The 15,573-nt window shown below is 40.6% G+C and overlaps 1 protein-coding gene across 1 annotated transcript; it reads left to right on the top strand.

The window, feature by feature from the left end:
- The first annotated feature begins 5,763 nt into the window (after window positions 1-5,763).
- LOC124113318 (peptide methionine sulfoxide reductase MsrB-like) lies at window positions 5,764-13,877 on the top strand. The gene is made up of 5 exons (XM_046473603.2): window positions 5,764-5,954; window positions 9,507-9,625; window positions 10,485-10,561; window positions 11,087-11,222; window positions 11,595-13,877. The coding sequence occupies exons 1-5, from the start codon at window positions 5,843-5,845 to the stop codon at window positions 11,694-11,696; spliced, it is 546 nt and encodes a 181-aa protein (XP_046329559.1). The 5' UTR covers window positions 5,764-5,842; the 3' UTR covers window positions 11,697-13,877.
- The last annotated feature ends 1,696 nt before the right edge of the window (window positions 13,878-15,573 follow it).

The following is a 15,573-nucleotide window of genomic DNA, read 5'->3' on the forward strand; positions in this document are numbered from 1 at the left end:
CATAGATCTGCAATATATGTTTACACTGCCTTTTAAGCATGCATGTAGATTAATTGGAAACCAGCATTCTATTTTTAGGACAAAAAATGATTTGTGACATTAAATGACATTATAAAGAGGTTCCTGAACCAGAGGTTGGCTTTAATGGCGAAGAATGTCATAAAAGAATACCGTATTCGACGTAATAAGCGCCCAGGGCGCTCTCAAAATAAGAAATAGGGGGATCTTATCAGAATGTTATTTTGCTGGAAAAAACAGAGTTGAAAGATAAATTTCGTGGTTTATGCCGACAGCCTGAAATGTTTATGTACGACAGATATATTATTCCAGAATTAAATGCCCATAATTAAGGGTGCATAAAACACACGAGTGCATATTATACGGGAATAAATAAGTCGTGTGTACATTGATCACTCGGAAGGGGTGCTGATTGGGATTGTTCAATAGCCAATATCTTAGCAAATGTCGCCGTGGGCGCTTATTAGAGCGGGGCGCTTATTACGTCGAATACGGTATGCTAAAGATGGTGCAAATAAACCAAAATGTCTTGTTGGAATTGTACCCATACTGGACCGATTAACCACGGTACCATTGGGACATATTCATCACCTGAGACTCATGTACCATGGGAATCTGAGAAGATTTCTCTTGTTTAGATGGGAATATCTGTTAGAAAAATACTAAATATAATGCATTACTCCTGGATTTCTTTCTTTTATATTTGGCATCTGCTGAATAGAAATATACTTGAAAAACAGCAAGATATTATCAACATGTATACTTCTTTTTTGAGGTTCGAAGTGAATCTGTAGATGTTTTGTATGATTTAGTATGTTTACAATTGTTTTGTGTGTTTGATATGTGATATTTTCTGTTTGTTTACAGGTGTATTTTTAGTCTCTGATAATCATTTAGGAGTTGAAGACCATGAAGATATGAGACGTTTTCTGGATAACAACTTCTCCTTTGTTTGTAACAATGTTTCAGGACTACTTCTTGCTCCTTTACCAGGTGAATACTGATAAAGTTGTTATCCATAAAAAGTGTCATATCTTCAGGTGAATTTTTATTATCTTTTCCAACGAGTGATAATACCGTATTCGATGTAATAAGCGCCCTGCTCTAATAAGCGCCCACGGCGATATTTGCTAATATATTGGCTAGTGAACAATACCTGTTAGCACCCCTTCCGATTGATCAATGTACACAACACTTAATTATTCGCGTATAATACACATTCGTGTGTTATATGCACCCTTAATTATGGGCAATTAAATTCTGGAAAAATGTATCTCGTATATAAACATTTCAGGCTGTCAGCATAAACCACAAAATTTATCTTTCAACTCGTTTTTTTTCTCCAAAATAATTTTCAAATAAGAGCCCCCTATTTCTAATTTTGAGAGCGCCCTGGGCGCTTATTACGTCGAATACGGTATGTTCCATCTGAAGGTGACAAGATATGACAGCAAAAAGCATTTCAAATCAGTATGACATGAGTTTGTAATTCACTTGAATTTGATAATAGAAATGCTGGTGCTTAGTATACTGTGTCTATTGTCTACTCGTCATTTCTTGTTAGTCCACGATAGATGTCCCAGTGTGGCTTGTACCTGTGTTGTGACATAGGCAGCTACAAGGTGTCTTGGACGTATTGTGAGTCAGCGTCTGTCTCATATTGCCTGTATGGGGGACATTGTGTTTTCACAAATGTTATTTCAAGCTGCTAATGTAAAACATGAATTCTTGTTTTTTTTCATCTTTTAGCTTACCTGACTGTCAAGGGAGCTTATATTGTAGTGTTGTCTGTCTCCCGGTTGTCTGTGCGTTGTTAATGTCTCTGACGTCTCCTGAAAGTACATGGCCCTGAGCTTACAGGGGATTCCAATCCGAATTTTGTCCATTGCTCAGCTATCTCGACAGTAGGGCTGGGACGGGTAACTCGGGTACCCGGGTCGGGTGGGTACTGAGTAGGACCCGGGTACCCACAGGACTACCCGGACCCGTGGTTAGTCACGTGATATATTATTTAATGACAAAAAATTATCTAGAACTCTACGGTTGCACTATAAGTGACTAATGTTTGCATTTCTTTTAGACTATGCACACATTCCTTTTGACTTTATATGTATGATTAAAGATAAAACTTCAGTCAACTTAAGTTTATTCGAGACGTGTATCTATCGTTTTGCCAGGGCTACGGTCAAACTATTCCCAGTTGGACATTTGGACCTATCTCTTGAGACCTACAGCTGGTACCTGGGTAGGGTCAGGTAATAGGGGGTTGGGTACCCGGGTAGTAAATTTGGACTCGTCCCAGCCCTACTCGACAGGCATCATTTTATAATCTGACATGCAGCAAGTATGTGGTATGTGAAATAACAGATACAGTTGAACCTTAATGTGTCAAACTGGTGAGGACCTAGGGAAAGTTCAACAGTGTGAATTTTCGAAAACCAAAACATTATCTTATGGAAACATTAAACGTTATCTTGTCTTCTTTGGACTCATACGTTTATATGTCAATAACCATATTGTAACAAATATTATAGTTATTCCCTGGCCAAACCAGGCATTTCGCTAAGTAGCTCAACCATGTTACTGATTTTGATTAACTTCTGACAATCTTATAAGTCATATAAGGAAGAGAATTTATGGATGTCAACTCCTTTATTATTAGGAACACAATGTTTCAGAGTCTATACTTACTCCTTCATCAGGCCCACTTGCACAAAGCGATCTTAGCGCTAAGATGATCGTAACTCCCATTCTTTAACATAGGTTTAAAATAGTTGTAGCACTAAGATGGCTTTGTGCAAGTGGGCCCTGGTGAATAGTGAGTGAGTGAGTGAGTGAGTATGGTTTTACGCCGCTTTTAGCAATATTCCAGCAATATCACGGCGGGGGACACCAGAAATGGGCTTCACACATTGTACCCATGTCGGGAATCGAACCCGGGTCTTCGGCGTGACGAGCGAACGCTTTAACCACTAGGCTACCCGACCGCCCCGCCCTGGTGAATAAATGCTGAGGCAGAGAACATATATATATGTATAAAAACATCAAACGTAATAAGATAACAAATGTGGAAACTTACCAAGGGATCCAACAGATAATTGGCGCTGATAGGTGATTAGCAAAGGACAAATGGAAGCCAACACTAAACGGTAAATTAGTGCTGATAGTGATGGACAACTGGAGCCTGGGCTTAAATCATCACTGACTGGTAATGGGCAATGGATAATGGATAATGGGCAAACGTAATAAAGAAGCTGACATCCATAAATTCTCTTCCTTATGTGTATCACTTCTAAATGACTTTCAAAGACTTTGGAAGTCAAAGCTGAAATAGTAGATTCAGTAACATAATCTAAATAAGGTTTACTTATTTCACAGTTTACACGTGTCAATGGCAGTCTCATGAAGACAGTTGCTGCCAATATGTCTACAGTAATCACCTTGCACCTTGATGTCAGGTGTGCTTGTTGATTGGGCTTGATTATTAGCATGTTGTGATGTAATTGCGACAATCGCAGTGAGGCCAGTCAATTATGTGTGAAGTGACATTGGGTCTGTGGATGTTTATTTTTGTTTTGAACTATTACAGTCATCAGGGGAATTTTTATAATATAATATAATATATATAATATAATGTTTATGTTAATGCACCAAAGTGTAACATTGTATAACTGTTTTGACCTTCAAAGGAGGAGTAATTTCCATGACTCATGAAGATGATCTTTTGCTGCCAGTACATGGTTTGCGGACTTGAGCCAAAATCCACAAGTCAAAGAAGAAATGTAGAATGTTTTTCTGTTTATAACTCCAATCTAATTCCTTACTTGATAATAAACATAGAAATATACAAGAACAACAGACAACAAGAGATACTGTTCAATTATTTTCCTATTTTTAATTATCATTTGTGATGAGACAGCAGACTCTTCACCAGAGAAAATATGTAGCGGTGTATTGTCAACTGTTTGGTAGGTTTTTTTTGCTGAACATAGCAGATTGACTTACACAGTGTCATGCAAAATAAAATATGAAATATTCAGATTCTCATTATTTGTTTCCTTATTATTTTGACCAAACTAAGCCTACGACACAATGAGAATAAGGATTCACCCTTGATTCAGGAGGATGAGGACTGAGCGTATCACTTGTGAGTGTTTCAATAGCCTTCCAGTTACACTACAGCATGTCAGCTTCATGTGTGAGGAGAGCTGACAGCAATGCAAGTCGAGTAGATCACCACTTCTGACAATTAGCTCACCTGGAGTTAAGGGCCATATAAGCCTATGGGATGATGGGTTGTCCAGCGTCTGTCTGTTCTGTAACTTTTCCCCAGGCCAGCTGAAGCAATGAGCTTGAAACTATAGATCTCTAGCACCATATAATAGGACTTATTAATGAAATGAAATTAATTAATTCTTGCGAATCCTCTACCTCTATTAAATCTTTGCCATAAATCCTGTATTTTGGCTTCAGTCACACTAACTAAATTTTCAGATTTTCAACAGACGTCCTCTTCACTTTCAATTACAGACAAATAGTTGTTCCCGAATAGCACTATAGCAACCCAAGCTATGACGTGTGCAATGGCGGGAACCTCACTTCTTTCCAACATCTAACCACTTTTTCGTAAGCAGTGCGAAAACAACTGCCAACTCTTGACAGTATCTATAACATGATCAAAACTGATTTGAGTTATGAGCGTTCTAGAGAGAGCTTACCACTAAACCACATGGGATTTAGAAGGCGTAAAACGCTGTCAAATCAACGGAAAGATATTGTTACAAAGCGCATGCAGTATATATTAGGGGTAACGATTGGTCTGGAATCAGTATTGCGATAACTGTTGATATTGCAAGAAATTATTACGATAAATATCGATAGTTTTCAGTGTATCATCTTAGATGGATTTTAGAGTAAAATTAAACATTGGAACTGAAGTTTCCTTTGATTGTGATAACCATAACAACAAATCAAAAGTAAAGTTTAAGATATGACTGATTTGCTTTTTCTTTACCCTAATAATTTAAGAAAAAGAAACTTCCACATTACCATGTGTAAATTACTACCACTCATGATCAAAAGAAAAACAAATTTGAACAGCATTTAACTCAATCGCATGATATAGTAAATACAAACGAAACTATAGATATTCCTAACTGAAATCGATAAAATTGATCCACAACTGATTTAACAATCGATTCATTGACTTTACGTTCTTACCAATAGCATTATATCGATATTTCGATTTATCGTGACACCCCTAGTATATGTACTTCTGTTCAGGACCCGTGAAGATCTGGGATAGAATACGTCTTCAGCAACCCATGCTTGCCGTAAGATGCGACTATGCTTATCGCAAGAGCTAGGTGACTAACGGGATCGGGTGGTCAGGCTCGATGACTTGGTTGATGCATGTCATAGAATCCCCATTGCGTGGACAGATGCCCCTGATGTCAATCACTGGATTGTCTGGTCCAGACTATTATTTACAGACCGCCGTCATATAGTTGGAATATTGCGGCGTTAAACAACAAACAAATGAACAAATCTACTACTACTACTACTACTACTACTACTACTACTACTACTACTACTACTCTTGTTGCCATATGGCTGAAACTGAAATAATGCCGATGCGACTTTAAATTATGACCCACTACTACTCTTGCCGCAGCTCCCACTGATATCTGCACATTACGTTAGAACAGACTATAAGTAAGCCACGCCGGTTCAAGGCTGTGTGGGGAAAATCCGTGACGTCAGTTCCGGTTTGAAATTCACGCAGAACTGGGAAAATTTGTCTGTCAATCACAGCTTCAAAACCATGTTTGCGATCAGACAGTTATCAAGAACTGCGTTCGGCTTCGTCGCTAAACAGACGGAGAAGGCCATTGTGACTCAGGCGTGTCGTTGCACATACGTGACACACACGCGAGGTAAGAGAAACCATTATTGAAGCCACAAATCAATTCAGTCTTGAGAACACCCCTTCTGTAAGGGACGGTATCAGGAGTAAAAAGATAGAATTTCTTTTTTTCCTCCGTGCAAATGCATGCAAATATATAAAAAACAGCCCATGCAAGTCTATAATGTTTGGCAAGTCTAGATTACTGCAGACCGTCCTGAAAAACCGTTTATTTGACTGCGCCCTATTATCTGAATACGAAGAAATTCTCTGGGCTCCTTTTTATTATATTTAAATTAAGATAATTGAACAACTGTTTTTTTTCTGTACGATATGTTCATTTCAGAGACTAAATGTTACTACCAGGGGACATATAACCTATAAGCTGCATGGGTATATCCTGCCAATGGAAGATTGTCACTTCTTGGCAGTTAGATTAATCAGTTAGTAAAATTAATATATGGGTAACGCTATTTTTCAGGGCATTATCATTTGCAGAAGCCCGGGGTCTTCCATTAACTGCCCGACGAAGGAGGCCATGCAGTTGAAAAGACCGAGGGCTTCCGCAAATGATAATGCCCTGAAAAATAGCGTTACCGTTATCATAGCTGAAACGGATGGAATTTATCAAATAAAAAGACAATATCGGTTTTGAAACATTTACTGCAATCAACACCAATGTCACTGACCAACTTTTACAAATATCGAAACAAACCAGATGACGTCACTATTGAACGTGACTTCACCTATCCATATCCTATGACGTCACCCAACAACGGACGTGATAAAAGCCCGTCGTCAAGCAATATGAGGGCAATATCTAGTTACAGTGGCCCGCTCATTTTTTATAAAATGCGGGCGGTTTAATGATAATTCTATCCATTTTAGCTATAATAAAGTACAAAGGCGTTAATCAGTAAAGTTAATACGAGATATCGTCATAATCCCGTGGGTATTCAGGGTTAGAATTGGTCTAACCTAACCTATGCTGGTTGAATTGTAAGAGGTGACTTCATTGATCGAACGGTCAGGTTCGGTGATTGGTTAATTGCGTGCCATCATACCCCGACGGTGTGGATCGGCGCTCACAATATCAATCACTGGATTATATGGTCCAGATTGAATTATTTACAATCCGCCGTCGTGGAACTGAGATGTAAATACGTATTTTGCATAAATAGATACAGCTCAAGAAAAACGATGGGGTGGATTCATACTTCCGTAGGATTAAGTTTGACCATTTAAACACCCACAAAACAGTATTTTATATTATGTACGTATCAAGTATTTCTCACAGTGAACATGGGTAACTGTAGAAAGTGCAACAAAATCCTTTCCATATTCATAAGAAATCTCTGCTTAAAGCAGAGTCGAGTGTACGATTCCGACTTTATCATGACCAGGTGTTAAAACAATAGATTTTCTGCCACTAAGCATTACCCAAATAAGGACTTAACTGGTGAACATGTGGTAGTTTGGGAAATAGTCAGAAGCAGACCTTTAGAGTGAGTACGTAGTGTTTGAATAAACATTACGGATTTTTAAATGTTGTTTATCTTATACATATTGTTTTTGCAGTATTTACATGTAAGGTTTTTTAGGGTGTTACTGTACTGTCAAGTCGAGTCTGTATTTCGTATGAAAGCCACGGACCCATATACATGACAATCACAGTAATTATACACCAAGGTCTATCACATCTTCGCAGTACTTCACAATTTCCAGATAATAGCATTTGAAACTTATTCAGGGTTGGATATTGACAATACAGTTTCGGTAAGTAATATTCTCTGATATTCTTGCAACTTTGCTATTTAGCATCTTCTTCTGAAGGCAATGTTCCGCTTCTGAAGTTGGCAAAAATAGTTTAAGATACTATACCACACAAAAGAAGTTAGAGAGCACCCGATTCTGTCATATTACTATTGTTAATCTGTCTTTCCATGACAGGTTAACTATAAAATATGAATGTATTGGATGTTCTTTAACTTATTTTGTGTGGTGTACCTTGCGACCTGCAAATAATAATGAGTACACAATACTCTATGCACAGAATGAGTTTTGTAAATTGCCCGTGTCTTTCTGCTTGATAGCATACTATATATACATGACGTTTTGTTGCAAAATAATGCTATACCAGCGTGACATCAAACTAGAACGACACGCTGTTGTTTTGTAGAGTATACATGCGATATGACCCCAAGACAACCTGGATCTGATCCAGGTTGTATGCACATGTCAGACGGCGGGTATTTTCCACATGGCCCCCTGTCTATAGTGTGTTTCACTATTTAGGTCATTGTGTACAAGCCTGGAGTTGGTAGAGGGTCCATTGATCCGAGCAGTTGTGAGTCGTCTTACTCTGAAGGTTATTGCTTTGTTACACAAATATGGTCTCTGTCATTAGTATTGTTGGATACGTCGTAACAGATGTTATTACCTTCGTGTTTCGACCGGCTCCGTGTTCTAGTGGTAGAGCGTCCGCCCGGAGTGCGGAAGGCCCGGGGTTCGATCTCCTGCCGCGTCATATCAAAAGACGTTAATAAATGGTACTTGTTGTTACCCTGTCTGGCGCTCGGCATTAAGGGGCTAAAACAAGGACTGGTCGGCTCGGAGTCAGTATACTGTGTCTGAGTGGGGTATTCATGTTAAACTGCGGCATGGTATCTCTGTGGAACAGAACTATAACTCAGCATCAGTCCGGACTAGTGCAAGCGGCACACATACACGCACACTCAAGCATGCACGTCGCTGTATAAGTGCAATACTCTTGGACGGGACGTTACACCACATAACCACCTCACCCACCATGCCATGATATTGCTTGAATATTACCAAGTGTGGGGTAACACCTTCTCCTCAAATGCTCACCTGGACTGTGCTTGTTACAGTGAGCTAGCACTATAAATCGGCATCAGTCTGGACCAGTACAAGCAGCCGGACACACACTTGCATGCACGTCGCTATATAAGTGCAGTAATCTTGGACGCGACGTTTAAACCCCAGTTTCACCTCACTTCCTTCGTGTTTCAAAACCTTTCACAGATTCACGCATGTGCGAGGATTTAAGTGAGTGAGTTGGGTTAAACGCCGCTTTTAACAGCATTCCAGTTACACCACGGCGTGTCAGCTTAATGTGGGAGGAAAGCTCGAAGTGATGCAGGTCTCAGACGTTTACCACTTCGGTGAAACCCACGAGCACGGGTATGGTGCTGACAAACCTAGAAACATAATCGGGGCGAACCGGGATTCGAACCCACAATCATAGGTTTCTGGCGTGCCCAGGGGACGCAACTCTGCACAGCGAATCGCGGCGTCTTAGACAACTGGGCCACCCGTGCCCCCACGAGGATTTAAGAGTCGGGGCACATGTATGTCTTTTAGACAAAGTATCATTTACCGTTAGAGGAAAGGGGAACTGGGTTATGATTAAAATATCCCCTTCCGAGTGATTTTTTCATCAAATCATCTCCATATTGGCACGGTGAATAGTTTAAATCAGCTTTTTTTTAAACATTTTCTTCTTATTAGAACATCAACGAGATTGAGACATTAACTTGTCAACACGCACTTAATTTTTTAGGATGTTTTTCAACTTTAAAAGACGTGGAGCCGGACCCCTCAAAGACATCTAACTCTTACTGGGTGAAGAAGCTGACCCCCGAACAATACAACGTCACAAGGGAAAAGGGCACTGAACCGGTAGGTCCCTGCTTGGTGCTGCGTGGCCAGTGAACTGTGACCGGCGTTGTCATAGTGCAGTATCTGATTATGAATATGATTTCAGACGTTGATTTTCTGCATATTCCTCCGATCCGACGGTTTGTTTGGACGTCAATTTGTTTGCACTACATAAAATATCTTCTAAAAACACAAGTTGACGCTTTACATGCTTGTTTTCACCAATTTTACGACACCCCATGCAAACTGTTCAAATGGTTAAAATCCGATTGTAGATATGTCTGTCACAGTAGCCATGTTTGGATTTTTTGCAGACATTACGCAGCAATTTTTCAGAATGTAATGTTGTTGACTACATATCCAGGTGAACTACAGTGCGTGGCTTCTGGTGTCCCCCGCCGTGATATTGCTGGAATATTGCTAAAAGCGGCGTAAAACCATACTCACTCACTCACTCACTCACTACAGTGCGTGGCCCTATTTGTATGTATTAGTATGGGTAATGGTATGATGTTTGACGTAAACATGGGGTTAAATTTTTTTATTAATGTCGCAAAAATATACAAGCAGTTTGTCGTGATTAGGACGGCAATATCTTAAAATCAATTATTTTGCTCCGATACAATACCTCTCTATTAGAGTAAAAGATTTGAATGAGATCGGCGGAATAATACACACCAAGAGACGTAACGTATATTGGTTGTTTTCATTCGTGACGAATTCGTGCCATTCTGGCAAGTTCCGGAAACATTCGAGTGGTGACGAATGAGTAGTTGTGTTTCTGATCACAAAAGAAAAGGGAGACGTTTGAAAATTGTACGTGACAGTAATGCAGATGTCTTAAAGCTTACTTAAAATTTACTTTCTTTACTATTTTTAGCCTTTTACCGGAAAGTATGTGTACCACAACGAGAAGGGAAGCTACACGTGTGTGTGCTGCGAAGCGCCGCTCTTCAGGTATATTTATATACGTCACACAAGGGAGACTATACAACGATCTAAAGAGACACCCTGGTCACACTAACCCACGGATTGTAATTTGAATGGAGCCTGGTTTCCTGGGTTTGCTGCGCTTGCGCTACGTGTAGCGGAAAGGCAGACTACCCATGGCACCAGGCTTAAGGTTGTGGTATCACCATAAGCTGGTTCCCGGCTCCCTATGCGCGTCGTCGATAGATATTAGAGACGGGGCCCAGCTTAGTATCACCATCCACCGTACATATTAACCGCGATAAAAAACAATTCTTTGCATCTTGTGATCTGAGTTAGAGTGTTAATCATATGGGCTTACCACATCCTAACTAATGCCATGTCCTAGTACTAGCTAAGTTAGCCCATGTCACTCATTCACTATTTAAATATTCTCACATGACTTGAATCCTGGATGGAATTTATTTCTGGTCATTGGTGCTGCTCTATAACCGACGCTTCTCATACTAGAAAATAGTTCTGACAAGCGGATTGTTCGTGTACTCTACACAGCTCGTCCACCAAGTTTGATTCAGGGACAGGCTGGCCGTCATTCAGCGACGCCTACTACAAAGAGGGGCAGAGCAACGTCAGCTGTCGGTCTGACCTCAGTTACGGCATGGTGAGGACAGAGGCGTTATGTAAACAGGTAGGTTGCTGGGTGTGTTGTTTTAAGCTCACCTGAATCCCAGAATGTCAACATAATAATCACAGGTATCGAAGTTGCAGGTGTGTTAAATCCCAAGAACAATATAGAAGAAAAAGGGGTCTCGATCGTGGGTTCGAATCCCGGTTCGCCCCGAGTATTTCAGGTTTTGTCGGTACCCGTGTTCGTGGGTTTCGCCAAAGTAGCAAATGTCTGAGAAATGCAATAAACACTCTGTCTGTCTACATCACTTCGGACTTTCATCCCACATTATGTTGACACGCGTTGATACATCTGGAATTCCGTTCAAAGGGGTGTTCAACCAAACTCACTTTCTCACTCACTAACAAATGTACTGTTTGTTGTATATTTCAGTGTAACGCCCACCTAGGTCACGTGTTCGAGGACGGTCCGAAACCTACTGGAATGCGGTACTGCATCAACAGCGCATCTCTCAGCTTCAAGAAGGCCACGTGATACGCCCGGGCCCGTTATGGAACTACACAGGCACGATTGTAACGAACAAGAATACAACATGTTAACTGATTGTCCATATAATCTGAAAATATTCTTACGGTTAACGTGAATTGTATTGAGCGTATTTTCCTTGACGTAATTGACTCCAGTCAATTGAGAATAATATAACGTTGGATTGTTATATATTTGTAATTGGCATGGAAGTTGAACATATTTCTCGTGACAAGTTATTATTGTCAAAATATGTTTCGATGTGTAACTAATTGTTTTAATATCTGTTGTGGGCAAAGTATTTGCATGTCATTCATTATGTGTTGTAAAAAGCTGCTGTAATATCAGTTGAAAATTTTGCACAAGCGTGAGACCAAACTAGTTCACTGGGTCAGCTGTTTAGATAATTCTTGTATAGAGAGTATTGCATGTGTTTGTAACATTCTGCCTTCGCGAACGATTTTAGTAATTATACGAGTTCTCAGTGTCGTAAAATCAGCATAACACAGACCAATCTAATAATTTCTTTGTTTTGCATATTATGATAATTGCAAAGGCGAAGATCTGTCTTTGAAAATGTCGAGAATGTAACACTGTCCATATGACGTCAACAATGATAGACATTTTCGTCAACAATGATCTATAGTTCGCCAGCAATGTTGTCTGCATTATGTTACGTCAGCAATGATGTAGGACTCGGGAAATTATTATTATCCGTGAGTATTATATGGAGTTTTCTAAGTTACTGCTATGCGCCCCTCGTGGTTTACTCTCCCTGCAGTGTGTTATTGCACGATAAACAACTCCCACTCGTCATTTATTTCTTATTCGAGATATCAACATTATGTACAGCCTCTTTAAGTATGGTGATGAAATGTACAAGTTTAAAAAAAAAAAATTCCCGTATTTTAATAATGATGACGCCATCGATAGAATCCGACCTCGGCAATGTCGGACAAGTACATTTCACGCACAAGTGGGTATTTCCCGCATATTTTCACAATCCTTGCGTCGATTACCTGTACCTGTTCTCCCAATGACAATCGTGATATCTCTCCCGCTTTTGCATGCGATCGTTCGGACATCGCGTTTATCTGCGTTGACCAGGGACATCTATGGGGAACAACTCACTGGACAACCCCTCTGAAAATTAACGTCGACCAAATATACGACGTCATGAAGTTGCGGGCGCATGTTCGAGTCTCCAGCTTATCGTTGCGTTAGAACAATGTCGTGTCGTGAAATAAACCCCACTTCGTTCTTCATTGTTCTTTGTTTTATCGCGTAGCTGTCTCATATTTACCACTACTTCTCCTACTACTACTACTACTAGTAGTAGTAGTAGTAGTAGTAGTAATAATATATTAATAATAATACATGTACAGATATTTTGCCCAGAGCTTGGTTTGGTCATCCACAGTTCCTCAAACAGGGACCTGTAGCATTACGAAACTGTTACACAACATCTAGTCTGTTGTTTAACGTGGCACTCGTCAATACTCCAGCTGTCTGCCAGCGATCCACGCCGTCGGGGTATGATGACACGCTTTCAACCAAGTCACCGAACCTGACCACCCTATTCATTACGTTAGTTTGCTGGGGACCTATTACAATAAACGGGGTCCCCACAGACTCGTGCTTCTCGCTGATATTGTTGTGGTTGATTTTAACACAAGTCCGTGATTTGTGCTAGTAGCCTCCCCTGTAGCGCAGCACTGGAGAGCAATTACAGGTGAGAATACCACTCACAGACCGCCGCCATATGGCTGGTATAGTGCTGAGTGCGGCGTTAAACAACAAACAATGAGTTTATATATAGAGAGCCTTATTTGTCCATATTTGTCATTCTGATGATATGAATTGTTTTTTGAAGTTCAAGAAGTTGCAATGACCATGTCTACAAGAAACATGCAACAGACAATCTAGTTCCGTGTTACTCATCTTCCCGAGGCAAGGGAGGTAACTGACTACAAAACTTCCTTTTCTCGGGAAGATGAATGTTACTTTACCAGTTTATAGTTTCATCATTGTTTCATAATTGGCATCGTGTTGTTTTTACCATTGTTTATAACCAATATGATTTTTTCGCTTGTTTAATTTCGGTTCCCATTTTTCCTTCGGGTGGAACAAGTTGTTGCGCAACAGTTTGTCTTTTATGCTTTGTGATTACAATAAATACCATACTATGTTGCATCGTGTTGTCTGATTTTTCAGGATCTTTAGTTTGTGTGTCAGTGTACAAGGACTTCCACTCGAAGTTGATCCAGCCTAACGTTGTCAGGTCTTATCGATAATGTATCCTTCCGATTCGCCAGGGGGCGGTCGGGTAGCCTGGTGGTTAAAGCGTTCGCTCGTCACGCCGAAGACCCGGGTTCGATTCCCGACATGGGTACAATGTGTGAAGCCCATTTCTGGTGTCCCCCGCCGTGATATTGCTGGAATATTGCTAAAAGCGGCGTAAAACCATACTCACTCACTCACTCACTCACTACAGTGCGTGGCCCTATTTGTATGTATTAGTATGGGTAATGGTATGATGTTTGACGTAAACATGGGGTTAAATTTTTTTATTAATGTCGCAAAAATATACAAGCAGTTTGTCGTGATTAGGACGGCAATATCTTAAAATCAATTATTTTGCTCCGATACAATACCTCTCTATTAGAGTAAAAGATTTGAATGAGATCGGCGGAATAATACACACCAAGAGACGTAACGTATATTGGTTGTTTTCATTCGTGACGAATTCGTGCCATTCTGGCAAGTTCCGGAAACATTCGAGTGGTGACGAATGAGTAGTTGTGTTTCTGATCACAAAAGAAAAGGGAGACGTTTGAAAATTGTACGTGACAGTAATGCAGATGTCTTAAAGCTTACTTAAAATTTACTTTCTTTACTATTTTTAGCCTTTTACCGGAAAGTATGTGTACCACAACGAGAAGGGAAGCTACACGTGTGTGTGCTGCGAAGCGCCGCTCTTCAGGTATATTTATATACGTCACACAAGGGAGACTATACAACGATCTAAAGAGACACCCTGGTCACACTAACCCACGGATTGTAATTTGAATGGAGCCTGGTTTCCTGGGTTTGCTGCGCTTGCGCTACGTGTAGCGGAAAGGCAGACTACCCATGGCACCAGGCTTAAGGTTGTGGTATCACCATAAGCTGGTTCCCGGCTCCCTATGCGCGTCGTCGATAGATATTAGAGACGGGGTAGCCTGGTGGTTAAAGCGTTCGCTCGTCACGCCGAAGACCCGGGTTCGATTCCCGACATGGGTACAATGTGTGAAGCCCATTTCTGGTGTCCCCCGCCGTGATATTGCTGGAATATTGCTAAAAGCGGCGTAAAACCATACTCACTCACTCACTCACTCACTCACTCCGATTCGCCAGACATGTTTGCCTTTTTGCTTGTTGTTTAACACCGAGCACAGCAATATCCCAGCTATATTATTTGAAAAATCGAGTCTGGATTAGACAATCCAGTGATATTTTGAGCAACGACCAAATTCGTCGGTGCACGATGCCACGAATTCAGCATATGCAGCATATATGTATGTTTTTCTTAAGAACGGTTCCGGCATCTTCCCGAGGCAAGGGTGTTAACTGACTGAAAAAGTGCAGTTTCCACCCTTACCAAACCAGGCTGGAATTTTGGGGCTCGATTGTTGTGTCACCAGTGGCTATTATGAGTTATGTGCCTTCTTTGTCCCTCCTATTGACCAATCAGATTCCACCTCTCATATCAGTATCAAAGATGCTGGTTCGCCTAAGGGGCGCAACTCTGCACAACGTATTTTTTGTGCGTGACGCCTTGGACGACTGGGACCCTCAAGTCGAACTACATATTCAGTAAACTACGTTTATAACGAACACGCTTATA

Source organism: Haliotis rufescens, unplaced genomic scaffold (genome assembly GCF_023055435.1).
Source record: "Haliotis rufescens isolate VD_foot unplaced genomic scaffold, xgHalRufe1.0.p SCAF_4, whole genome shotgun sequence".
NCBI lineage: Eukaryota > Metazoa > Mollusca > Gastropoda > Lepetellida > Haliotidae > Haliotis > Haliotis rufescens.